The sequence below is a fragment of the Erythrolamprus reginae genome, chromosome 1, assembly GCF_031021105.1.
Source record: "Erythrolamprus reginae isolate rEryReg1 chromosome 1, rEryReg1.hap1, whole genome shotgun sequence".
NCBI lineage: Eukaryota > Metazoa > Chordata > Lepidosauria > Squamata > Dipsadidae > Erythrolamprus > Erythrolamprus reginae.
The window spans coordinates 247678390-247704451 of NC_091950.1; the positions used below are offsets into that span (position 1 = coordinate 247678390).

Here is a 26062-nt window from a genome sequence, read left to right on the forward strand (position 1 = left end):
TTACTGTATTGGGTTATTATTGAATATCTGCTTCGCATTGTTTTCTATATTAATGTAGGGTTGTGTAGAATAAATATTAAGTTGATTTAACTTGTTTCATTGTGATTTTATTTAGATATGCTGTGGACTTAATTAGTGATACTTTGTGCAATACTTTGATAAAATTTGTACTCAGTTAATGAAAATATTGTTCCATATTTTTCTAAGTTGCATCTTATTTATACTCATTGTAAACTGGACTTTCATAAAATTAATTACCGAGCATCCGAATAAAAAATTTAGTTAAAGGCACTCACATGGCTAAATATTGAAAATATGTTTTTAGGAGAAACCGTACAAGTAGTAATGATGATGATGATGATGTAAATTTATTTATTTTATTAGATTTAGGTGTCATCCAACACAGGTATAATCTGCTCACAATATTAATAACAACAAAAATATTAAGCATAGTGATAAAGAAGGTAAACATCTATTCCATCAATGCACTACATACAAGTAGTCCTCAGCATATGTCCGTAATGGAATCTGCTCATTATGGTTGTATATTATACTTGTCATACAACAAGTCAGGCATTTTTTGGTGGTGGTGGTGGTGTAGTGGTCAGTTGTAAAGTGGATGCAGCATTTATTAAATAAACCAAGTTGTGTGGTTTTGCTGAAAACCAGAAGTGCCAGTTTTTGGCAAAACTGAGGTAAAACAAGTTCATGTGTCACTGGCACGCCTTGTACTCTACCCTACTGTGGGAAACAACCAGGTTTCAAGACCTTTTGGAATGCCATTAGGTTGAGAATCACATGGATCTCTGAAGGGATCCTTTTGCAAAGGTTAAGCCTGGGATCGACAAACCCAGGCGCCTGGTCGCCAGTGGCGCCTAGAAAATGTTGTCTGGCGCCTAGAAAATGTTGCCTGCTGTACTGTATGTATACAGTATATTTTTCCCGCCTTGTGTTTACGCCCAGAAATGGTACATCTTGGCTTCCGTAGCTCCGCCCATCAACCTCGGAGCGAGCTGCTTTCCCAGCGTCCCCTGCGCTTGCGTGCGTCTCTCCCTCCCCCCCTTGCCTCCATTCCGCCTCCTACTCGAACCCCTTCACTCCCCCCCACCGCACACAGACGCTCCGATCTTGGCCGCTCACCCGCCTTCGGAGAGAAGCGGAAGCCCCTCCCCTCCCGGCGTGAGGTTTTGTTCATTCCTCCTCCGGCCGCGTGCGCGGTGACTTCTGACCAGTAACCCCTCCTCCCCCCTCCCCCCCTCACCCGCGTCCCCGGCCCGGTCTCCCTTTCCTTCTTCTCTGTTTCGGTTTCTGACTAACGGTCTCCCCTCGGATCCCGACGGGAGTACAGCAGAGCCGGCTCGGCGGAGCCAGGCCTGCGCCGGGGGGAGGGGGTGAAAGCGATGTCAGGTGGAGACTCGGCAGCTGCTGCGGCCTCCCCTCAGCCGTTGCCCTTCTCGCTGCCCAAGCCTCCCCCCCTGATGCAACTGAACCCCGGCGAAGGCGTGCGTCCTGTGGGACCTCCCGGGCCGGAACAGTCGCCGAAAAGCGCTCGCATGGGTGGCCGGCCGGACTGGCCTGCCGGGAAACCCGTCAGTCTTCTGGCGCCTCTCCTTCCGCCGCGCGGGGAACCCGAACCGCTCCTTCCCTTCGGGCCAGTAATCTCAACCACACCGGACTACGGTGTGGTTGAGATTACTGCATTGGCTCATCATTTTCGTAAACAGCTATCTCCACCTGAAAGTGATGACCAATGCATTCACTCACTCCTCAATGAGTGGTATGAGTTTAAGGTCCTTGGAAAAGGAAAGAAACTGTGTGAGCTTCTGGATTTGGCACTCTCCAACACCGAGAGATTTCCAGTTCTGGGAAACCTGTTGTCGATTGTAGCGGTGCTCCCTGTCTCAACCTCATGTTGTGAAAGAGGATTTAGTTTGATGAACATGGTCAAAAATAAATTCAGATCAAGGATGCAAGAAGAAAGTTTAAGTGACTTGTTTATGATCACCATGAATGGGCCATCTGTGAAGGCGTTTGATCCTGCCAAGGCTGTGGACCACTGGTACTTCAGCTCTAAAATCACAAGGCATGTTCATGGCCACAAAACGCAAAGTGAAAAACACTAGAATGTTGCCTAAAATCTAAAATATCAAAATATAATATTTATTATCTTTAAAAGTAAAATGTTGTTTATAACGTTTGTAATGTTTTTTTTGTTAAATTAAAAACCAAGTTTGCTTAAAAAAAATTCTGGCTCCTAAATTTTTTGGCTGGCTCCTAGATTCTGAACAACTTTGTCGACCCCTGGGTTAAGCACTGCGATATAGAAGGTATGTTTCTTGGATACTGATAAATGGCATTGTTTAAATCAAGGGAACTTGGAATATGCCATCTCTGACAGTTATTACTTTATAAGCAGAAACCATGGGAGAAAAATGATCCCTCAAACAATCTAATTTTGTGCCTTGGAGCCTCTGATTCCTAGTCCAGGAGGCTAGGTTTTACTGGTTGCTTCATTTAGCAACAGTTACATCAGTGATGAAAAAGGTTCTGTAAAGATCTTCCCAGTTCTGTAAAGCAAAGGAAAGCTGAAACCACAATTGCGTTTTCACTTAGCGATTGCTTTGGTTTATGCCCAGATTGCTGGCTCCACTTCAGGACTACCTGTACTGTGACTACCTGTACTGTGATTGATGATTTTAAAAAATCAGTGGTCGGCTTCTGCCAGTATGGCTAATTGTGCACAGCTCCACGGCTCTGGCGGGATCGAGCACAATTTTTCTTCATGCACCTGTGCAGGTAGCAAAATCTTGTACAGGGACGCTTGTGCATGCGCATTTCGACAAGGTTTTTTGCTTCCCCATATGGAAGCAGAATTGCGCTTAATCCCACAGTTGCGTGCCAGAGCCGCGGAGCTGCATGCAATTACTGGTGGGAGCCCACCACTGCAAAAGTTGTTGAGTAATTGAGAAGCACAAGGATGGATGTGCTACCATCCCCAACCTGGCTCTGCCAAAGGCCATCAACAAATACAGTGTGGCCCATTGTATTCCGTTCCAGAAATATTTAAGGTATATAACACAAATATAAGCTGTTTAAAAGTAATATTCAGAACCGAGCATCCAGACAGATGGTAATTGTGAGATACCTGGTTGGTGTTAAATTGGAAGAGTTTGATGTAGCTAATTCATTCCAAATCAGGGATTAACCTAATGATATCATTTCAATGTACAGAGTTATGGTGAGAAGACAGTATTCCTCTAGCAGACATATTTTGTCCTGCCAAATTTGCTTTAGGAGATTTATAAATTTTCTGAAGTAATTTGGGCATCATGCAGGGTTTTGGAGAGAGGGTGAAAAATACACTCTGGTGGCAAATAAACCTATTTTGTTGGATTATTGCCCAAGGTTTTATATTTCTGGCATGGAAATGTATAGAGGATTCCAAAATACTTAGCAGTATTCTTTTCCTTCTAGTGTTTTATTTTAACTCCCAGATATAGTTGTATTTAATTTTATTCTCAGATAGTAATATATTTGAAGAACGAAAAAAGGCAGTCATATAGTTTTGCTTCAGATTTATGACCAGTGTTTTTTCATTAAAAATAAACATTGACTTTTTCCACTACATAAAATATTCCTTTAAAATTGTACAGCTTGGCTATTGTAATACACTTTGTTCATAAGATAACTAACACATCTAATTAATATATGTGGAGAGCATGATTATTTGGACTATTAAGAATATTTTCTTATTTTGCTTCATTAATATTGGAGAAAAAGACCAGTAAGAAACCATACTTTTTCCATTTATTGTTTTAATTACAGTAGTAACATCCATTTTTCTTGTCATCCAAAGAGGTCTCTCAATACCTCAAGTGGTAAAAGAGGAAGTGAAGAAGAAGAACATATATTAGTTGGAGAAGTACATTGTTGTTTCAGCTGGATAATACTCTACTTGAATTATATTTTAAAAAACTAAAAGAAAAAAAGCAAATGCTTTATGTAAATACAGTATATAATTTTTATAATCTATCCTTCAGCCTAATTATTTTTATACATTAAATATTGGTTACATAGAGGGTACTGCCAGCTTAATTTGTTTTAGAAAATGCAGTCATGTGAATGGGGGGAATGGGACAATAGTGTGAAGTTTTATGTGGGCTAAAAGTGCTTTATGGGTCATAAAGCGCTCTTTCTGAGACTTAGAATAACTTCATTGTCACTTTGAATGTACACTAATCAGCATACATTGAAATGAAATTTTGGTGCGTATAGCTCTCAAAGGGTCACCACTCCAATGTACACTATATAAATGTGACAAATCAAACAAACAAACATATACAAAATTATCCATATATCCACGTATGTTATGTGACATATAGAAACAACACTTCTAGTTCAAATGTATACATACATGTACATGGCGAAAAAACCGAATCTTGTGAGTTTACTAGAAGAATGGCATAGGGAACAAAGCTGATACAGAATCTGTAGTCCTGCTACAAATATTCCAAAACTTCCTCCCAGAGGGGAGCAACAGAAACAGAAGATAAAGTGGGTGTGTGAGGTGTCTAACAGCGCTTTGCGTTCTAAGTGCATATTGCTTATAAGCAGTATCTTGAATGACAAGAAGCGAGCTTCCTATAATCTCCTCGGCTGTCGTTATCACTCTCTGTATGGACTCTCTGAGGCACTGCTGCCATCAAACCAAACAGTGATACAGTTTTTTTAAAATGCTCTCAATTGTGCCTCTCTAAAAGGTGGCCAGGACAGGAGAAACGTATGCTCTTCTAATCCGACACAGGAAATGCAGAAACTGGTTTGCACGATTCACTAAGGATGACAAGTGGAGAAACCAGTTCAGATTGTTAGTTTTCTGCACCCCCAGATACTTAATAATGTTGACCACCTCTATAGCTACATCCTTGATACTGAATGGAGTATGACTATGCCAACTCTTTTAAAAATCTATGATGGATCTTTGTTTTATTAACTTTTAGAACCAGGTTACATTTATTGAATCAGTCCACCAGAGCTGTAAGCATCACCTCCCTGTAAGCATCTTCATTGTCACCCTGGATAAGACCCACCACTGCGGTATCATCTGCATATTTCCACAATGTGATTCATAGCAGGTTTGGTACAGCAGTTCTGGGTCATCAAAGTGAATAGTAATGGAATCAAGACACAGCCCTGTGGTGATCCTGAGGGAGGTTGTAGTAATTTTGAACAGAAAAAAATAGTGACTGGTAAACTTTGATAGAGGAATAGCAGTGAGAAAATGATATTTCTTTATACCTCTATAATGATTTCCAGTCTTTCTGTAACACATTTTGAGAGCACATGACAAACCATTGATTAAGAATAACATACATTTTTCAAGTAGATTTTTGTGAAAATTTTCCCTTTCCTTTGCTTTTCCCATCATAGCTCTATAACATTCACTAGCATTGTATAGTTCTTTTTCTAATTTATTTTATTTATTTTATTATTTATTTAATTAGACTTCTATGCTGCCCAATACCTTGATACTCAGGGCGGCTTACGACAAAATGAAATACAATACAACAACAGCAGTAAGAAGTCAAATAAATACCAAATTATAAAAACCCCATTATAAAACCCACCATACAATCCTATCAAATGACATGCATACCACTCAACATATTTCAGTTGTGACTGATGTTAATATTCATGGCACTCAGGCCTGCTGGCAAAGCCAAGTCTTCACAGAAGGCCAGTAGTGTGGGAGCAGTACGGACATCGGCAGGGGGGGAGTTGGTTCCATAGAGCTGGGGCAGCCACAGAGAAGTCCCTCCCCTGTGGTCCCACCAACCTGCTTTGCTTAGTCAACGGGACCCGAAGAAGACCAACCCCGTGGGATCTTATTGGTCTCTGGGAGGTATGTGGCAGGAGACGGTCTTGTAAATAGTTTGGTCCTAAGCCATGTAGAGCTTTATAGGTGATAACCAACACCTTGAATTGTGACTGGAGACTAATCGGTAACCAGTACAGCACACAGAGCATTGGTGTTTTATGGGTGTACTGAGCTACACCCATAACGGTTCATGCAGCTGCATTCTGGACTATTCGTAATCTCCCAACACCCTTCAACAGTAGCCTCACGTAGAGTACATTGCAATAATCCTAATGTTTTTAGGGGGTGGGTTGCAGTGAGGATAAAAAGTCTTTCTCTTCCATTTTTCTTATTCAGAAAAAAATTAAACCTATCTATATTTGCTTTACCTGGGTAAAATTACACATCCTAAGTTTTTATCATTTGTGAGATAACTACCCGAACAAACCTTTTAATTCTTACTGAAATTGAATTTGACAATTTTATACCTAATCTGCCTTCCATCCTTCCAAGGTTGGTAAAATGAGGACCCGGATTGTGGGGGCAATATGCTGGCTCTGTTAAAAAGTGCTATTGGTAACATGTTGTAAGCCGCCCTGAGTCTAAGGAGAAGGGCGCCATAAAAATAAAATAAATAAAATAAATAAATAACCTTTAGAAGATGAACCTTTAGTGGAGCCTTTAGAAGATGAAGAAGTGCCTATTGAGCAGTCTTGAAATAGTCATTGAAATAAAGAAGAAATATCTATGAAACTATCGGAAGTGTGTGTGGGGGGGTTCACAACCTTTGGATCTCACTGTTATTGGTGTTAATTGCACTACATTGAAAATTGCTTAATGACTTCAGGCAATGAGGCTGTAATGTTTTTGCCTTGTCTGCTTTATCTAGTTGAGCTCTCCCACACCACTGAAACAGGTTTCAAACCAGTTGTGTAGCTTCAGTTTCTACATAGAATGGAATTACTCAGAACCCTTACAAGATTGAATCCCAGCATTTTGTGTGCTATTAACAGTATAGACACACCTTTGTGTACAGAATAGGGTATGACTTGGCCGTTGACTATTTAATATTTAATAAAGTATATAGTTATTTTTCCTCCAGAACTCTGTTTCTTATTGTATGGAATATATCTGAAGTTTCTGAATGTGGTAACTATGTTTGTATGGAATGGTACAAACATCCTGAGTAATTGTTGAAGAAAATGCAGGGATTTATTTTATGTATGTTTTGTACTGTCACATACAATTTTATTTATTTGTTTGTTTGTTTGTTTATTTATATGTCATATTCAGAAACACCATTCTGTGTACTTCAGAAGCCCTGTGACAGTATGTCTGCAAATGGAGTGGAGAAATGGTGTTGATTTTCCTCTGCATGTTTTGTTGGCTAGTGATATCAAGTGTATGGAGCATAATGGAGAGAAGCCTTCTCCCTGATATATTAGGTAGTCCTTGATTTACAACCACCATTGGGACCAACATTTCTCAATATCCTAAGCAGGGTAGTTATTAAGTGAGTCACAGCCAATTTTACACCCATTTTTTTTGCTTTTAAGTGAATGTCATTAAACAAATCCAGCTCCTCACCCATTGATTTTGTTAGAAGCTAGCTGGGAAGGTTGAAATTTTTGATCATGGGATCATAGTGACGTTGTGATGGTCATAAATGCAAGGAGCAGTTGAAAGTCAGTTTTTTCAGTGCTGTTGTGACTTGGAACAGTTGTTCAATAGATTGTTGTAAGTTGTGGAGTTTCTGTAATTATTTGTGGGGAGCCATAGTTTTCTTGTTACTGAAATATGGGGGGAACGTTATGACCAAGACAGGGTAAGAACTCCTGGTTTTTTGCTTATGTTTGCATGGAACAGTTTATTTAGTGTGAGACTTCCCCAAAAGAGCAAGACTTCCACCAGCCAAACTGTTCAAAGTTGTCCTGTGCATTTTTATTGAGAGAAATAAGATAGCAATCCTCCTGTTAATCACCTGTGTTCAAAGCAGCGGTGAAATACACCAGTTCTGACAGGTTCTGGAGAACTGGTAGTGGAAAGTTTGAGTAGTTCAGAGAACCAGCAAATACCACTTCCAGCTGGCACCAGAGTGGGGCAGAATTGGAGATTTTGCAATATCTTTCCCCTGGCACACCCACCAAGCCATGCCATGCTCACAGAACCAGTAGTTTAAAAAAAAAGGATTTCACCACTGGTTCAAATTCTAAATTGGGTATCAGATATTTTTAAGGAGAGCTCCTTCTCTATACATAAGTATGGAGCTTAGAAAAAGTGTAAAGTAAAAGTCAAATATATATATTGAGTTAACACCATAAAATTCAATATAGGAAACATTTCCTAAAATCAATTTTAGTAATTTATATTCTATTCACTTAATGTAATCATTCTTAATTTTGATATTCTTTATATCATTCTTTAATTCATGTTTCAAGTCATATTAATTGTTCATTTCAGCTAATGTTTAAATTAGTTTTCATTTTCATTTTTAGGTTGTATGAGTACTTTGATTGCCCTAGGGCTGAAATGATAAAGTATAAATTGAAGTAATAATAATAAAATATTTGTTAATATAAATGTTGGCATTTGAAATCATTTCCAGTGGAAATTAGATTGGCTCCCTCCCTGATTGCACTAAGAAAATTCATTTAAAATGCAGAATTAGCCATTAAAGCCTATATTAATTCAATATGACTCCATTATGTTTTATTGATAGTAGACACTTTAAAATTAAGCTACTGTTGATGTTTCAGTAATTTTCTGTATACAGTGGTACCTCTACTTACGAATTTACCAGGTTCTTAAGTAGAAACGTTTGTAAGAAGAAGCAATTTTTCCCATAGGAATCAATGTAAAAGCAAATAATGCGTGTGATTGGGGAAACCACAAGGAGGGTGGAGGCCCTTTTTCCTCCCAGGAGATTCCTAGAGAGGCCTCACGGAGACTTCTCCCCACCTTTCCGGCCCTGTCTCCTCCCAGGAGATTTCTAGAGACCCAGTTCTTATCTAGAAAAGTTTGTAACTTGAGGTGTTTGTGGGTAGAGGTACCATTGTATCTTGTAAATTACTAAGAAATACATTTGATCCTTCTGAGATATAAATACAAAACAAACAAATAAACTCAAATCTGATTTAATCCCTAGAAAAAGCTGTTGCAAATTCCTCAATTTCTCTTGTGTTTCCTTCCTGGAATTAGATTTACAGTTTTCAGGTGAGGGTGATTACTATTATCTGAATAAGAACCAGTTCCTTCCTCTCCTCCTGAATTGGAGAATATTTATTTTGAACAATGTCATAAATGAGACTACTAACTGTTCTCTTTTTTTCTTCTTCTCTCTAGAGAGATGATGGTAGCGATGGTAGTTTGAGTGATAGTCACATATCTCCTCCAGCCAAACGTACCTTGAAACATGCTGATTCTGTATGCAAAGACAAATCAAAATCTCGCAGTACTGGGCAGCGAGAGGAATGGAGTGTCCCAACTGGTCAGTCCCGGTAAGCATATTAAACATTTTAAAAACCTCTCTCTGTGTGTGTGTATGTACGTGTGCGTGCATGTCTGCGTGTACTCACACATACATAGTTTCGATCATTTTCTTAAACAGCTTAAATTATTGATTAATGCAAAATTTTTACTCTCTTTAAAGAAATATTTCTCCTGCTTAAAATAGCCTCCTTATACTGGGTTCTGTTCCAGCCTATGTACTAAAATCCAGTGTATGCTGTAGGGAAAGGGAAAACTAAATTTGGTATGCTACAGTCCCATCCCATCTTTCTCATCATATGTAATTCATCATTAGTAACTGATTTTATCCATATATTCTGACTTCATGCATAAGTGCATGAGGTACAGCTTGTTCCCGCTTCCTCCATTCCCTCCCCCCCCCCACTCCAAACTTTATTTCAGATGACAAATTTTGTTTGTGGGAAAGAAAAAGAGCAACTCCATCTGTTGCTTACATTAAGACATCTGGAATTCCTTGTGATCATAATACAGTTTTGTCTGTTCCATGCATATAGTATTACGTTAATAAGTTTAACTAGTTCCATATTTTCTTCAGCAATAGAAAGCATTAGCCATGTTTGTTTCTGCTACAAATTAATAGCTTTTTCCCCCTGTTAACTCCAAATTTGACTTGTGAGATTGCTCCCTAGCAATTACATAGTTTAACCAATGTAAAACACACAAATTAGGCTTTGGAGTTGAATTGGCCACATATTATTTAAGACTCTTTTCAGCACATGTTACTTGTTCTGCAGGAAAGGGAACAAATGCTACTTTAAGAACAGAGTTGATAGAGATAATACATAAATTGTTAAAATAATTGTATTAGCTATTTAGAGTTGCACAAATGAATGCTAGTACAGTGGTCCCTCGAGTTTCGCGTCCTCGAGCATCGCGAAAGGGCTATTTCGCGAGTTTTCAACCCGGAAGTAAACTCCACCATCTGCGCATGCGTGCCCTTTTTTCTATGGCCACGCATGCGTAGATGGTGGAGTTTCCCCAGCTGGGAAGCAATAAGAGCAACGGGGTGGGCGGGGGAAGGCCGGGCGGCGCGTGCGCGGGGGCCGCTTCCCAACTGGGAAGCAATAAGAGCAACGGGGTGGGCGGGGGAAGGCCGGGCGGCGCGCGCGCGGGGGCCGCTTCCCAGCTGGGAAGCAGCGAGAGCAACGGGGTGGGCGGGGGAAGGCCGGGCGGCGCGCGCGCGGGGGCTGCTTCCCAGCTGGGAAGCAGCGAGAGCAACGGGGTGGGCGGGGGAAGGCCGGGCGGTGCGCGCGCGGACAAGCGGCAGCAGCGAGGCGGCGGGGAAACCCCAATCTTCGGCTCCTCGCTGCTGCGGTGGAAGTAAAAACACCATCTGCGCATGCGCAGATGGTGTTTTTACTTCCGCACCGCTACTTCGCGAAAAATCGATCATCGCTTGGGGTCCTGGAACGGAACCCTCGCGATGATCGAGGGACCACTGTATTTCTGATTCCCCAAAGTTGAAATGAGACAATGTCTATTTCAAGAGGACCATTATGCCTAATTAAATTTCCATTATTTAGGAACATTTAAACATGAATTGTGTGAAATCAGAAGTGAAAGGCTCATAGATGTTTTTACAAATGGCACTGCTAAATTTTACTATTTATCTTGATAAATAATTTCCATATTATTTATGCTAATTAGAGCCAATATCTAAATATCCTTCTATTTTGTTGTTATATTGCTGAGAGAAACAGTTTGGAATACTGTAATGATGGTAGTGATGATGTATACACTGCCCCCAAGAAAGAAACACAAGAAAAATCTAACACCCCTCTCCCATATTTTTTAAAAGCTAACATTCATATGCTGTAGGGCAGGCAAGAATTCTACAATTATACATTTAAAAATACAATGAATGCTTGATCTCTGGAAAGGAAAATTAAGAGCTCTTATTTCTATGGTGAGCACTAAACCCAGAATTTTACAAAGTTTGTTTATATACTGAATATTTCTGAAGAGACACAATATCTGTGTGTGTTTGTGTGTGTTTCCTGATTTCTGTGCCAAGAATACTTAAAGATGACACATGCTGTTTTGATTGCAGTAATACTTACAATGGCAACAACATTTTAAAACTAGCATTCATCTGTAGTATTGGCATGGAGAATAAACTAGGAAGAGGGTACAGAAAGTCTCCAAATTATGTTGAGTTGCTTAATGACCAAAATTAGGACAAAGCTGCTGAAAAGCTGCTTATCGGTTGTTTTTTAAGTTCTGACATCATGTGCGCGCATGCGAGCGCACACACACGCACACACACACACACACACACACACACACAGAGCAGTCCCATGGCCACATTTTGGGTGCTTGGCAACTGGCCCTCATTTACAGCCGGTTTGCAGCACTCCACAGTTATGTAACTGCGAATACAACTTTTTTTCTGGAAGACATTTACGTCTGTTTCTGGGGAAAAAACACCCAGGTTTATTTAACAACTACAGTGTTTGCTTAACAACCTATATATTTGCCTTACAACTGCTTCTTTCACCTCACAACTGTTGTGTTTGACTATTGCAAAAAAAAAGATTGTCAAATCGCAGTTATCCCATGATGAACTGCTTTATGATTGACACAGCCCATAACCATAATTGCCAGGCTAAGTTACAGTCATAAATTGAAGACTACTTGTACAGAAAGCTTCGGTGCTGATATCCCTGTTTATCCTTAGATGCTGGGTTTCATGTAAAAAATATGCCTATGGGAACTTGTGAATTTCCTATTTATGGCACCTGAATGCTTTTACAGATATGTTTCCTAGCTTTGCATCAAAAGCAAATATTTCTTCAGTCTGACTGGATTTATTATAACATTGGTAATGGGATATACACATACATCCAATGATGTACTGGAACAGGCTTGTATTGCTCATGAGAGCCTATTGTTAAATTTTCTAACAAACAGTAAATTAAGCTATTTTGCAAGCCATTAGATAGCATAGCTGAGTTGCTATACCCAGTATTGTACCAATCAGCTGTTAGGTGACTAGTAGTATAGCCAAGTGAATAATGCCAGAAGAGCCTGTTTTTATGCATTTACTAGCTCACCGCTGCATTTATCTATATCTTCTCTTCAGTTTAATTCCTTTGCTATTATGGACAGTAAATTATTTGAAGTTTTTATGTTACAAGTTCTTTCTGTGATAATGTTGCAATTTGTAACAGTAGCTAAAGCATATTAAAATTTTAAAAATCAAGGTTTTGATTATTGTCATTTTTCATCTCATTGATATAGTAGATATTGTTCTATTCATAATATTAGATTAGTACTATTTGTAACATTAGTTTTAGTTAGCACATTCCACGTGGAATGTCCCTGTTATTCAGTAAGTACACAAAATAGAAGAAAAAATGTTTTGAATTGGAATAAAATAATCCCATTTAAAATGTTCCATTAGAATATTTCTTGTATTCTATCTTCGAATTGAAGAAAATTTGAAAGATGTTGAACATTCCACAATAGAAAACAGTGAACATCAAAATAAATCTCTTTACTCCTTTATTTTTTTTGTCTTAGAACCATTAAAGTAGGATATTAGGTTGGGTGTAGGTAAATTCACAATAGGTTGTCCATTTGCCCAGAGTTAGGACAAAATTCTAGAATAAGAATTTTTTTCATTGACCTGGGAGTACTCAAACTGCAGTTTGGAACTCTGAATGTTTTTTAATCCCTATCATTTTATGTAACTTTTGCTATAATTACGATTCAAACTAAGGGGAAAAAATTTAGCTGTTTTTGATGATGCTAAGAATTAAACACGTTACTTTCTATTTTGTAATGTGATTATGAAAGTTTTTTGTTTTCTTTTCAAAGAAAAATATAGATTGAATTATATAGCACTTGGAACATATAAACTGAGCAGTGTAAACTAATTAAACTTTTCTTTTACAACTGGTTTTTTTCCAAATGTTTGCTTTTAAAAGTATTTATCACAGTAGCATACAAATTAAAAATGTTGTATTTAGTAGCTTGACATAGCTTGAAACATGTTGATAGATCAATGCAAATCATTATTTCAAGGGAATAAACTGACTAGCCTATATTTTACTTGAATGCTTCCTAGAAAGGGAAAAAATTAGGAATGCTAAACTTCATAAATGAATACCATATTTAAAGACTGATACCAGACTTACTCATTGATGGCTTTAGACCAGAGGTAGAGAACCTGAACTCCAAGCTGCACAAAGATTTTGGAAACTGTGGTTCTAGAGATATTCTAAAAATTATTACTAAATTGACTACATAATTCAACTAAAAAGTAAAATAAATTACATTTTTAATTGGCTTTCTCAATCACTTGAAAGTAGTCTCCTTTGTGGACATCTGTAATGAAAAAAATTCATTTTCCTGCTTTTAATGAATTAGCTTTGCTCCCTGTTTGTACAAGTAGCATAAATTTATTTAACTGTTTTAAAATACACATGTGGGACATAGTTTTCATATTACTTGGAGAGTTGAAGTTATAACAGTTTATGTCTAATACGTAACACTTGAGAATATAAATAATATCAATATTATATGAATTGTAATTTTAATATAGCAAACTAATTTTCCAAATTAAATTGTTCTTAGGTTAACTTCTCAATCTGGTGCTACTCTACCAAATGGTCGTAGTTTATGTAAGTACTTCATAGTTAAATTACTTATTCTGATGTTTAGCATTTTTATATTTTTAAGTTCTTTCTGTCACTCTAACTTTTCAATATGTAATATATTATTCTTTTCAGTGCAATTTTTTTTTAAAAAGGGCTACATTCATTGTTTCATAACCAAGTACCCACTTTTGTTAAACTGGCCTCATTTATTTCCATTTTGTTGCTCCTGGCTCCATTCTATTTAGTCTAATTTTACTTAGATTTCACCTCAAATCCCTCAAAGAAATTTGGCATGCAAAATAATATAAATGTATCATTAAAATTGAAATATTTATTGTGGATAAAATAGTATGATTATGTATAATTGTCTGTGTAAATATTTTACACAATTTTTGTACCTTTCTAATCATAAGTCTCTGGGTAGCTCAATCATTAAAACAACAAGAACTATATAAACCCAGCTGATCCCCATTTGCAACAGTCCATGCACTTTGTTATACACATCCTAAATACTTATCTTTCTCAGTATTAATATTATAACTTGAAATTTGCAGCTCTCAAAAGCTGTTCTCTTCGAGGAGAAAAAAAGGGAGACGGTGACCATGCCTGTATAAATGGAGGCAGAGAAATTAGAAAAAGCTGTCGATCTAGAAAAAACAGATTCGAAAGTCTCAATCAGAGTTTACTGTTTGACCAATTGGTAAACAGGTATGTTGCAATAGTGCAATAATAACAGTATATAATTCTCCGTACTGAAGGAGCGGGTCCAGCAGTCACATGGGTTGCTCATGTCCAATCCGGTGGAACTGAGCCTAGTATTAAAAAAGCTTGCCGGATCCGCCCCTTCCCCAGAATTCGCTCAGTTCGCATATCCTGCGGTTGTATGTGATAGCTCGTTCAACATTCTAACACCTTCCCTTCGATCTTTCCTTCAAAAAAGTAGTAAGATTTATTGTCTTTATTGTATTACTTGCACTATTTGCGCCAGCCGTTTTAAAAGGAAAAAAAATAAAAAGCGGCTAGGCTTTTTTACTTGGGAGAAGTTGCGGTTTCGTTTTCCCCCGGCGGTTTTGCCGGTTACGATTCCTGCGGCCGCTTGTGGATTCTTCTAATCCCTTGGCCTGGAGGTCCTGGTGCAAGTATTTATTATTGGATTATTGCTTAATTATTGTATAAAAATATATTTAAGGGCTTATAAAATACCTCCTGCGGAGTGGGACGCCTTTAGTCTCCTGGACTTAGTCGATCGCTTTTCCCCTTAAGAAATTCTACGAAGCGATTTTTTTGGCGCGAAGGCCTTCGCGCCCTTTCTTAAAATATCTAGGCCTCTCGTGTTGGCCTTCTGCCAGCCGCGTAGGCCTCAGTCCACCGCGTGGATCCGGGAGCGGGCCTTGGGGGTCCCAGGCTAAATTCTCCACCGGCCTAGCCTCCAACCAGAGTGCCTTGGTTTTACTTAATTGCAAAGTTTAGGGAGGCTGGCCCCGCTGGATTTGGGGGCACGAACTCTGGGTTTGCCCAGATTGTCCTCACGTTTCAGCAGCTTCGAGGCCTCGAAGCAGGATCCATTCCTCTTGGGAAGTCCTTGAAATCTTCTCCTTATAATTTAATTATTGGCTCAGCCTTGTCTTCTGTTAATTGTCAGACTATGGCTACCTTTCCCAAGAGAGGCACAACTAAAGGTCCCAGAGAGGCCAGGCCTACAGGCGATGAGATTACTAGTATCCCCCAGGCCTCTTCCTCCTCTTCTCCAGGGGCCCGCCCCTCGACCAAGGTCACCAGGGCCGAGAAGAGAAGGGACCTAGCCCTACAAAAGATTCATGATAAATCAGCAAAACGTTTGAAAGTGCAGGCCCAAGTAATCAGTAGTCAAGACCCACCAGAGGCCTCTAGCCTGCCTCCTTCTGGGGTCCCTGTGTTATCTCTGGATGAGCCAAACCTAGACAGACCCCAACCTAACCTATGGGGCATAGGTCCAGAGGAACCAGATATTATGGAAGATTCCCCCCAGCCAGGATCCTCCCAGGCCTTTAGGGATTCTTCTGCCATTTCTGCTGATATTTCCAGTTTACCTCCTGAGTTCCAATCTATTTTTGCTGTGTTGTCCAAAGCCATTGATGCCAAACTCTCCTCCATCAATGAGCTTCCTTTACCTCTTCCTCCTTCTCGTTCCTCCCGCCCCTTGGGTTCTTCCCCAGCGGTCAGAGCTCCTATTCAGGATGACTCAGAGTCCTCCCAAGATGAATATGAGGATGTAGAGGAGGATGAAGACCCTTTCCAGGGCTTATCTGAGGACGAGGAATCCCAAATAAAGGTCCCTCCTCCTATTACTATTTTCCCTTCTCAACTATTCAAATCTCTCCTCCTCAAAGCTAGAATTTCTACGGGATTAGCGGCCCAGGAGAAACAAGCCTCCACTTCCACTGATCCCCCGGAGGAGAATTTACCTTACTTCACAGAGGAACAGGAGGATAACGAGGTAATCCCTATGCCTAAATTATTTAAAGATGCCTTACTTAAACAGTGGGATTTTCCAGCCTCTGGCCTTAATCCCTCTACCAAGGACAGAAAGTTGTATAAACTCTCCTCTTCCTATGAAGAGCTTCTATCTTTTCCCAAACCAGATGAACCTGTCAAAATTCTTCACTCGGCAGCGGCTGTGCCAGGCGAGGCGGAGGAAGTCCTCCGTCCAGAGGACAAGCGCATCGAGCAAATGCTCAAAAGAGGTTTCTCCGCTGATTCCTGGGCCATTAAAAGTTCTGCAGCAGCCTCCTTCTTCTCCAGAGCCATGCTGCTGTGGCTTCGCCAACTTCAACAGCACATTCCTCCAGATGACTTGAGAGGTCAACAAGACTTCAACAAGGTCTTTGCAGCTGCCCAGTACGTGGCTGATGCCACCTTACAATCTACTAGATTTTCTGCTAAGTCTATTGCAGCCTCTACAACGGCAAGAAGACTCCTATGGATTCGCCCTTGGCAAGCGGGAGTTCGCCAAAAGTGGCAGTTATCCCAGGGCCCCTTGAAGCGCGACCTTCTCTTCGGTGATCTTCTGGATCCTCTCCTCACGGAGACCACAGACAAGAAGAAGGTTTTGGGCCCAACCACAAAAAAGGTTACTAAAACGCAGTCCTTTCGTCGCCCAGGGCGCCAGCAAGATCAAGCGGCTTCCTATCAGAGATCTCCAGGTCAGTATTCCCCCCGCTTTCGTTCCCAAGGTAGGAACTCCAGGGGTAGAGGTTTTCGCTTCCAAAGGGGAGCTTCCTCTAACAGGGCTTCAAAAAAACCTAGATGGTAATCTTTCCTCCATTCCCATAGGGGGTCGCCTAGCTCATTTCGCTTCAAATTGGCGTCTCACCTCCAAGGACCCTTGGGTCATTGACACTGTTCAAACAGGCCTTCTTTTAGAATTTATTTCTCCTCCCCCTAAACGTTTTATTTCCTGCCCTTCGCCCAGGTCATCCTCAGATTGTAACCGTATGCAGGAGGCCATTTCTCATCTATTGTCCATTAGAGCCATTCAGCCGGTCCCTTCCGGTCAGAAGGGCCTAGGTTTTTACTCCATCCTATTTATGGTTCCAAAGTCCTCCGGAGGTTGGAGAGCCATTTTGGATTTAAAGAAACTAAACCTATTCATCAAATATAGGAAGTTTAATATGCACTCCTTGTCTTCTATTTTGGCCGCCATTCACTCGGGAGATTTCATGGTCTCCTTAGACCTCACTGAGGCCTACCTTCACATTCCTATAGCCAAATGCCACAGAAAATTTTTACGTTTTTCCTTTCAAGGCAGGCATTTCCAGTATAGGGCGATGCCATTTGGCCTTTCCTCGGCCCCTCGGGTCTTCACAAAGCTCTTGGGGTCCCTGGCGGCCTATATCCGGGCGTCTCCCATCCACATTTTATGTTATCTTGATGATATTTTAATTCATGGGAACTCCCTAGAGAGAGTGAAATCAGACCTTTCTGTCACCATGTCAGTCCTTCAGGACCATGGGTTTTCCATCAACTTTGAAAAAAGTCACCTCCAACCTTCCACTTCCATTCCTCACCTGGGAGCCATTATTGATTCAAAATCTTCCCAGGTTTTTCTCTCTCCCGAGAGAAAACTCAGTATAGTGGAGTTAATTTCTAACATTCTATCTAATCCTTCAGTATCCATAGTTACTCTATCTTCTCTTTTGGGGAAGATGGTGTCATGCATAGGCATCATTCCCTGGGCTCGCCTTCATGCTAGGGAACTCCAGTGGCTTCTGTTGCCTTTTCAGAGATCGGGGCACAGCAACTCAAATCGACGCATTGTCATTCCACTGAGTGTTCGCAGATCCTTCAAGTGGTGGAAGTCTCCGGCCATGGACAGAGGATCCCCGTTCAGGTGCCCGGATCAATTTGTCATCACCACAGATGCCAGTCTATCGGGATGGGGCGCCCACGCCCAGGGGATGATAGCCCAGGGCACGTGGTCCCCGGAGGAAGCTTCCAGGCCAATAAATTGGCTAGAGTTAAGAGCCGTCTCCCTGGCTCTGAAGCATTTCTCTCCTCGCATCCCCAACCGGCACGTTCTCATTCTCACCGACAACATTGCCACAAAAAGCCATATCTGCAGGCAAGGGGGCACGAGATCCAAGGCTCTCATGAGGGAGGCCCTCAAGCTGGGCCTTTGGGCGGAAAAACATCTCCAGTCGCTCCTAGCCGATCACATCTCGGGGAGTCTCAACATCCAGGCGGATTGGCTATCCCGAGCAACGATAGACCCAGGAGAGTGGAACCTCCATCAAGACCTGTTCCATCAAATCACCCTCAGATTCGGCCTACCAGTCCTGGATCTCTTCGCGACCAATGCGAACGCCCAACTCCCTCGCTTCTATTCCAGATTTCCATCCCCGGGAGCGGAAGCGATCAATGCCCTCCGGAGTCCATGGCCTCCAGGCCTACTCTATGCATTTCCTCCAATTCCAATCCTCCCGGACGTGATTCACAAGGTCCTCACCGAGAGGGCCCGAGTAATCTTAATCGCCCCTCATTGGCCCCGCCGGCCCTGGTTCGCAGATCTCCAACAGCTGTCCGTCCAGGACCCTTGGCGACTCCCCGTTTCGGGGGATATGCTGCGGCAGGGGGCCTCTTTCCATCCAGACCCGGAGTGGTTCCACCTCACCGCCTGGCTGTTATCAGGAGAGATTTAGAGCTGCGTGGGCATGACCCTGATTCAGTGGAGGTCATTCTAAAGGCCAGAAGGGGCTCGACCAATCGAATCTACGACCACACGTGGTCCAAGTTTCACCAGTGGTGTCTTCAGGAAGGTCTCTCCCCTCTGTGCATCCCCATACACAGAATTATTTCCTTCCTTATGCAAGGTTTCCATAAAGGACTCTCCACCAGCACCCTCCGGCGTCATCTGGCAGCCATTTCATCTGTCCTAGGGGGCCCCCGCAGACAGCCTCTCCGATCCTTCCCTGAAGTTCAGGAATTCCTCAAGGGCATAGCCAACCTCAGACCTTCCAAGGTCCACAGGTATCCATCCTGGGATTTGCCACGGGTTCTCCACTCCCTCACGCAGGCACCATACGAACCCCTAAAATCGGCGTCCCTCAGGTACCTATCCTTTAAGGTAGCTTTCCTGGTGGCTATTACCTCTGCCCGACGCATTTCGGAGCTGGCTGCCCTCTCAATCAGGCAGGACCTTTGCCAATTCCATCAGGACAAGGTAGTCTTGCGACTGGACCCCACCTTCTTACCCAAGGTCAGTTCCATGTTCCACAGATCTCAGGATATTGTCCTACCTTCCTTCTGCCTCCAACGAGACCATCCCTTGGCAATTAGATGGCACACCCTGGATCTCACCAGAGCGCTGAGAATATATATCCAACGCACAGGACCCTTTCGGAGGTCAGAAGCACTTTTTGTAGCCTATCATCCCAGAGTCATGGGGGCCAAAGTGTCTTCAACAGTAATAGGCCGTTGGATCAGAGGGACTATATCTAAGGCCTATGAGTCGGCCTCCCTCTCAGTTCCAAGGAACATCACTGCGCATTCCACCAGGAGCGCAGCCACCTCGGCCGCTTGGGCGACTCAAGCCCCGTTGGAGGAGGTCTGCAAAGCAGCCACTTGGGCCTCGCCAAATTCCTTCATCAGGCACTACAAAATTGATTCTTACGCTTCAGCGGACGCTGCCTTTGGCAGAAGGGTACTCCAATCCGTTATCTCACACGATAGCAAGCTAATCCCACCCTAGGGACCATCTATTGGGTATGTCCCATGTGACTGCTGGACCCGCTCCTTCAGTACGGAGAATAGGCGTTGATTGCTTACCTGAACGCCTCTTCTCGTACGGTGAGCGGGTACAGCAGTCACTTCCCGCCCTTGTATGTGTCTTCTTTACCTTTCTATCTCTTTCTTCCTCTAACAATGAGAGTTGAACACTACAGAGCTTCACAACTGAGCCTAGTCTATGGATTCGCGAATTCTGGGGAAGGGGCGGATCCGGCAAGCTTTTTTAATACTAGGCTCAGTTCCACCGGATTGGACATGAGCAACCCATGTGACTGCTGTACCCGCTCACCGTACGAGAAGAGGCGTTCAGGTAAGCAATCAACGCCTATTTCATGATATTTTTAAAGTTATGTTTATGTTATGTTTCAGTCCATGAGAAATATTTTATTTATATATTTAAAAAGATGTTGTCTAGCTTGAATATTCAGCTTCCAAATAATGTAGAGTAAATATTTAATATACTCAGTTAGCCAATTTCAATCTCAGATAACTTTATTGTGTATGTAATCTGTATCCTAGGAAATAGAAAAGAAATGGATCAGACATTTTTCAGCCTATGCACCTTACGGTCACACCATCTTAGAGGCAAAACTTTACATTAAAAAAATGAGGTTCCCAGCAAGAAAGGGAAACCTCCATCCCTGCAATAAATGGTGTGAACTAGATTTTTAAGAGTTGAGTGTGTTCAGAAATTATGGAGAATATGGGAATAAACTTTGGACTCATATTTTTCTAATTTGATTTTTGCCTGTGAACTATATGTGTAAATCAAGAATAAAATATGAATTTTTTTTACACTGGAATAGGGTAATAATGTGCATTTCCTTAAATATACCTCTTGTATTCAGTAAAAACTTGCTTTGGTGCTGAGGATTCCTTCTAAAAAAAGGGTGTAGGGATATTATAATATGAAAATCACTTTTATTATATTTTATATAATAAAATATTACATAATATAATATTAATATATTATCTTAAATCAATACATATTTTATATCTATTTTATTTTTTACTAAAAGATTTATTTACTTGACCAAAATCTTCCAAGGATCTTATTTAATTTTAACCATATTTAATTTTGATCCCGCTTATTGTATTTACTTAACAATATCACAAGGCAGTTGGGGCCAGTTACTCTCTTTCAACCCAAGTCATCTCACAGAGTTATTGTCATGGGGGAAATAGGGGAGGTGGAAGTATTGTGTGTGTGAGTTATTTATGAAAATAATAAAGCCAGAATATAAATAAGTAAATAAATTACTACCATTTTTCTATATTAGTACTGCTGAAGCTGTTCTTCAGGAAATGGACAATATTAACATCAGACGGAACAGGCGATCAGGAGAAGTGGAACGGTTGCGTATGTGGACAGATACTGAATTTGTAAGTTTAATACTCTTCTCATCTTTTTTCCCCTTACGTTTTTAAGCCTTGAGTATGTTATAACCTAGCATCAAAAGCATTTGTTAATAAAAATGGATAAAACGAATTTTGAATATTCTGTAGTTTTCAATCCTTGCAATAGGAACAGAAGGGAAAGAGAAAGCAATGCAGCTGGCTAGGAGAAAAAACAGGTGTCAATACTGTGCTATCTTATAAACAATACAATAATATCTCATAAGTGACATGGATTGTGAATTATATGGTAGTCAACCATCTGTAAGACACTATGATGAATGCGAAACAGTCCCTCTACATATACATGTTTTACTGGTTGGCATTCAGGGCTTATGACTCCCTAGGTTCCTTTAAATAGTAGCAACTGATATCCAAAATCAAGTCACAGGAACAGGAAAAACAGTTCCTCTGTCTTGTCTGTTGCAACTTTGGAGACTTGCACAACTACTTAGAGGCTGTGGTGGATGAGTGGATAAATGGAAGCTAGCTGATGAGGCAACAAGGCTTTCCCTTCTATGAGCTGGCCAGCTTGCAACAGCTCCGCCCTTCCCAGCTACCTTATTGGCTGCTGGGAAGCTGTGGCTCTGAGTGGTAGAATTCTTGAATCTCTGGCTCATTTCTGTAGATTCCAGCTCTTGGGGCAGCAACAACCTGTGCCTCACATTGCCACATGGTGGCAAGGCCAGAGAATTGTAACCAGCTAGTCAGAGAGTGCCTTGCTGCTGTGAGTTCTACAGTGCTGATTGTGCCTCCCTTGTCTCCAGATGTGGGGGCTTATTCAAGAACAGATGCTCCATTCTTATAAAATCAAATATTTCTATGTGCCGAATAGATACAATAACTGAATTATTCCTTTATAGTTCCTAACATAGAACACTCAGTACTCTTATTAGAATTTCCAATAAAGATACTTAACGTTTGTTTAGCCGGTGATTTTAGCATCTCTCTGTCTTGCATAAATGCAGATTCTCTCTTATTAAAGTATTTGTTATGACTATCAGGGTTAACTATATAGTTGGAAGCTACATGTATATTTAGCTGTTAGCAATGCAGATCATTCTTGATGTTTTTATTTTAGGAAAACATGGATATGTACTCAAGAGTGAAAAGGAGGAGGAAATCATTAAGGAGAAATAGCTATGGAATCCAGAACCACCACGAGGTTTCCACAGAAGGTGAAGAAGAAGGTAATAGTAATAATAATTGGACAGCTACTTTGATAAATACAAGTGAAATGTTATTATGTTAAAAAACAATACATGTTATTTGAGTTCTTAATAGTCTGGAAAAACTTATCATACTTAAATGTTGGATATCAACAGACAAGTGGTCTTCAGTTATGGATTCAGGTTTTCGTAATTCCTTTATGGCTTGATAAATTCTAATCAGTGCTATATTCCCCCTCAAACATGGGGTGGAGATGATACCCAGTTATACATCTCCACCCCATGTCCAGTCAGCAAAGCAGCGAAGCACTGGAAGTGATGTGCCGGTACCTGGAGGCTTTTGGGGTCTGAATGGGTGTGAACAAGCTGAAACTCAACCCCGACAAGATGGAATGGCTATGGGTTTTGCCTCCCAAGGAAAATTCCATCTGTCCGTCCATTACCCTAGGGGGGGGATTATTGCCTCCCTCGGAGAGAGTCTGCAACTTGGGCATCCTCCTTGATCCACAGCTAATACAGTGATCCCCCGTTTATTGCGTCCCCAACCATTGCGAACAGGGTACTTCGCTATTTTTCAACCCGGAAGTCAAAAATACCATCTACGCATGCGTGCCGGGCACGCATGCGTAGATGGCAGCGGCTTCCCTGGGTCTTCCCCCTCTTGCTGGCGTCAGCGAGGAGTTTCCCCACTGCCCACGCAAACTCCTCGCTGCCGCCCGCCCTTCGCCCGCCCACGCCGTTCATTCTCGCTGCTTTTGAGCTGAGTCCGGGAGCGAATTCGCTCCCGGACTCAGCTCAAAAGCGCCGATAGCAAGCGGCAAGGAACGGCTTGTCTCGGCGCTTTCGAGCTGAGTCCGGTCAGCTCGAAAGCGCCGAGACAAGCCGTTCCTTGCCGCTTGCTATCGGCGGTTTTGAGCTGAGTCCGGAAGCGAATTCGCTTCCGGACTCAGCTCGAAAGCGCCGAGAGCCAGCGCCCCCCGGACCCCCAACCCGGGTTTGGGGGGCTGCTAGGAAGCCCTCCATGCCGGCGGCAAACAGCCGCCCCGCCCCCAATCTTCGGCTCCTCGCTAGCGCTGTGGGAGTAAAAACGCCATCTGCACATGCGCAGATGGTGTTTTTACTTCCGCAGCGCTACTTCGCGAAAACCCGCTCGTTGCGGGGGGTCCTGGAACGGAACCCTCGCAACGAGCGGGGGTCTACTGTATTGGAATCTTTTGGCTGTGGCGAGGAGGGCGTTCTCACAGGTTCGCCTGGTGCACCAGTTGCGGCCCTATTTGGACAGGGAGTCATTGCTCACAGTCGCTCAGGCCCTCATCACCTCGAGGTTCGACTACTGCAATGCTCTTTACATGGGGCTACCTTTCAAAAATGTTCGGAAACTTCAGATCGTGCAGAATGCGGCCGCGAGAGCTATTGTGGGGTTACCTAGGTTCGCCCAGGTCTCTCCAACACTCCGTGGCCTGCACTGGCTGCTGATCAGTTTCCGGTCACAATTCAAAGTGTTCGTAATGACCTATAAATCCCTACATGGCATCGGACCAGAATATCTCCGAGACCGTCTTCTGCCGCATGAATCCCAGCGGCCGATAAGGTCCCACAGAGTTGGCCTTCTTTGGGTCCCATCGACTAAACAATGTCGTCTGGCGGGCCCCAGGGGAAGAGCCTTCTCTCTGGCGGCCCTGGCCCTCTGGAATCAACTCCCACCAGAGATCAGAACTGCCCCCACCCTCCTTGTCTTTCGTAAATTGCTTAAGACCCATCTATATCGCCAGGCATGGGGGAATTGAGACATCTCCCCCAGGCTTATATAGTTTTACCTATGGTATGCTTGTGTTGTATGTTTTTAAAATAATGGGGTTTTAGATACTTTCTTTTAAATATAAGATTTGTTCATTGTACACTGTTTTATTATTGTTGTGAGCCGCCCCGAATCTCCGGAGAGGGGCAGCATACAAATCTAATAAATTATTATTATTAATTATTATTATTCATGGTGCTTTTGAATGACTTCTTTAGGACTATGATTTGAAAATATCTTTGCTGCTTGGCCTTGTCAATTTATAGTTTAATTTTGAAATTGTTATGTGTTCAAAGTCTTATAGATACTTTATAATATTTCAAGAAGTATTTTTAAAAATATTAAAATTATCTATATATTATAAAGTTCATTCTGAAATATTGCAAACTATCCAAACCAGTTTTTCATTTTATAAAATAAATTTCATCTGTAAAATAGTGTGCTTTTTAATAGATATTATCAAATTACCTTAATGCATATTTTATAAATATTTAATGGGGATTTTTCTAGAATCTCAAGAAGAAGATGGGGATATTGAAGCAGAGGAGGCAGAAGGAGAAGAAAATGATCGTCCATATAATCTCAGACAAAGAAAAACAGTAGATAGATATCAAGCGCCTCCTATAGGTAAGATTTTTAAAAATGATTTATGTAACTGAAATACTGTAACTTGATTCAGCAATATCTTACCCTTGTTATAGCATTAGATTAGAACTAAATGGATCATGGACAAGCTTCATAATAATAAAGTTCAGCAAATGATCAGTCCTCTAAATTTAATTTATTTAATGTTAAAATTAAATAGGATAAATAGCTAAAGGAAGTATCATTATCTGCTGCTACTCTGTAAGAAAGTGTAGGGAAAAAATGTATTACTTCTCTAAGTGTTATTATTATTATTTTGCAGTTGAATATATAGTAATATAAAGGGACATTTCTATAACGATTGATAGTTGGGCTGTTACTGTTTTGAACAAATACTTATGGTATCATCTTATTTGTCTGGTATTTTCCTTTCTATTATTCACTTACTGAAAAAGGTAGGTATAGTTCTGTTTGTGGTTGTGTTTATGTGATCATCAAGAGTTGTTTGATTGTGGCAGGATATACATGTATTAAATAAATGAATAATTCTGCCACAGCCTCTACTTGTTAGACTTGATAAAATTAGATATGCCTCTAAGAGTTCTGTCCACTCGCTAGGCAACTCACTCAGAACATATTTTGGGGAATTGCATGCAAAGTGTTTAATATAAATTCATGCAAGACATAATGCTTATTTATTCTCTCATTTCCCTGTGTTTTTCATAAAAAAATAAATAGTTTTGAATTAAAAGATCTCTACTTTACTATTTTGTGCTTACCTGGAATTATTTCTGATAACTTAAGCTGTGATTATTTTGGTACTTCATTTAACCGTACAGGATTCGTTTAATGTAGCTGATTATTA

At 41.2% G+C, this 26062-nt stretch overlaps 1 protein-coding gene across 2 annotated transcripts in view; it reads left to right on the forward strand.

Moving 5' to 3' along the window:
- The window catches only part of ATAD2B (ATPase family AAA domain containing 2B), a 96133-nt gene that overhangs the window by 4314 nt on the left and 65757 nt on the right, over positions 1-26062 (forward strand). For both annotated transcript variants that reach the window (XM_070732797.1, XM_070732798.1), the window contains exons 2-7: positions 9200-9354; positions 13964-14010; positions 14541-14694; positions 21531-21633; positions 22727-22835; positions 25123-25239. In XM_070732797.1, the coding sequence (XP_070588898.1) occupies positions 9200-9354; positions 13964-14010; positions 14541-14694; positions 21531-21633; positions 22727-22835; positions 25123-25239 (685 nt within the window). The remainder of the gene's footprint in view (positions 1-9199; positions 9355-13963; positions 14011-14540; positions 14695-21530; positions 21634-22726; positions 22836-25122; positions 25240-26062) is intronic.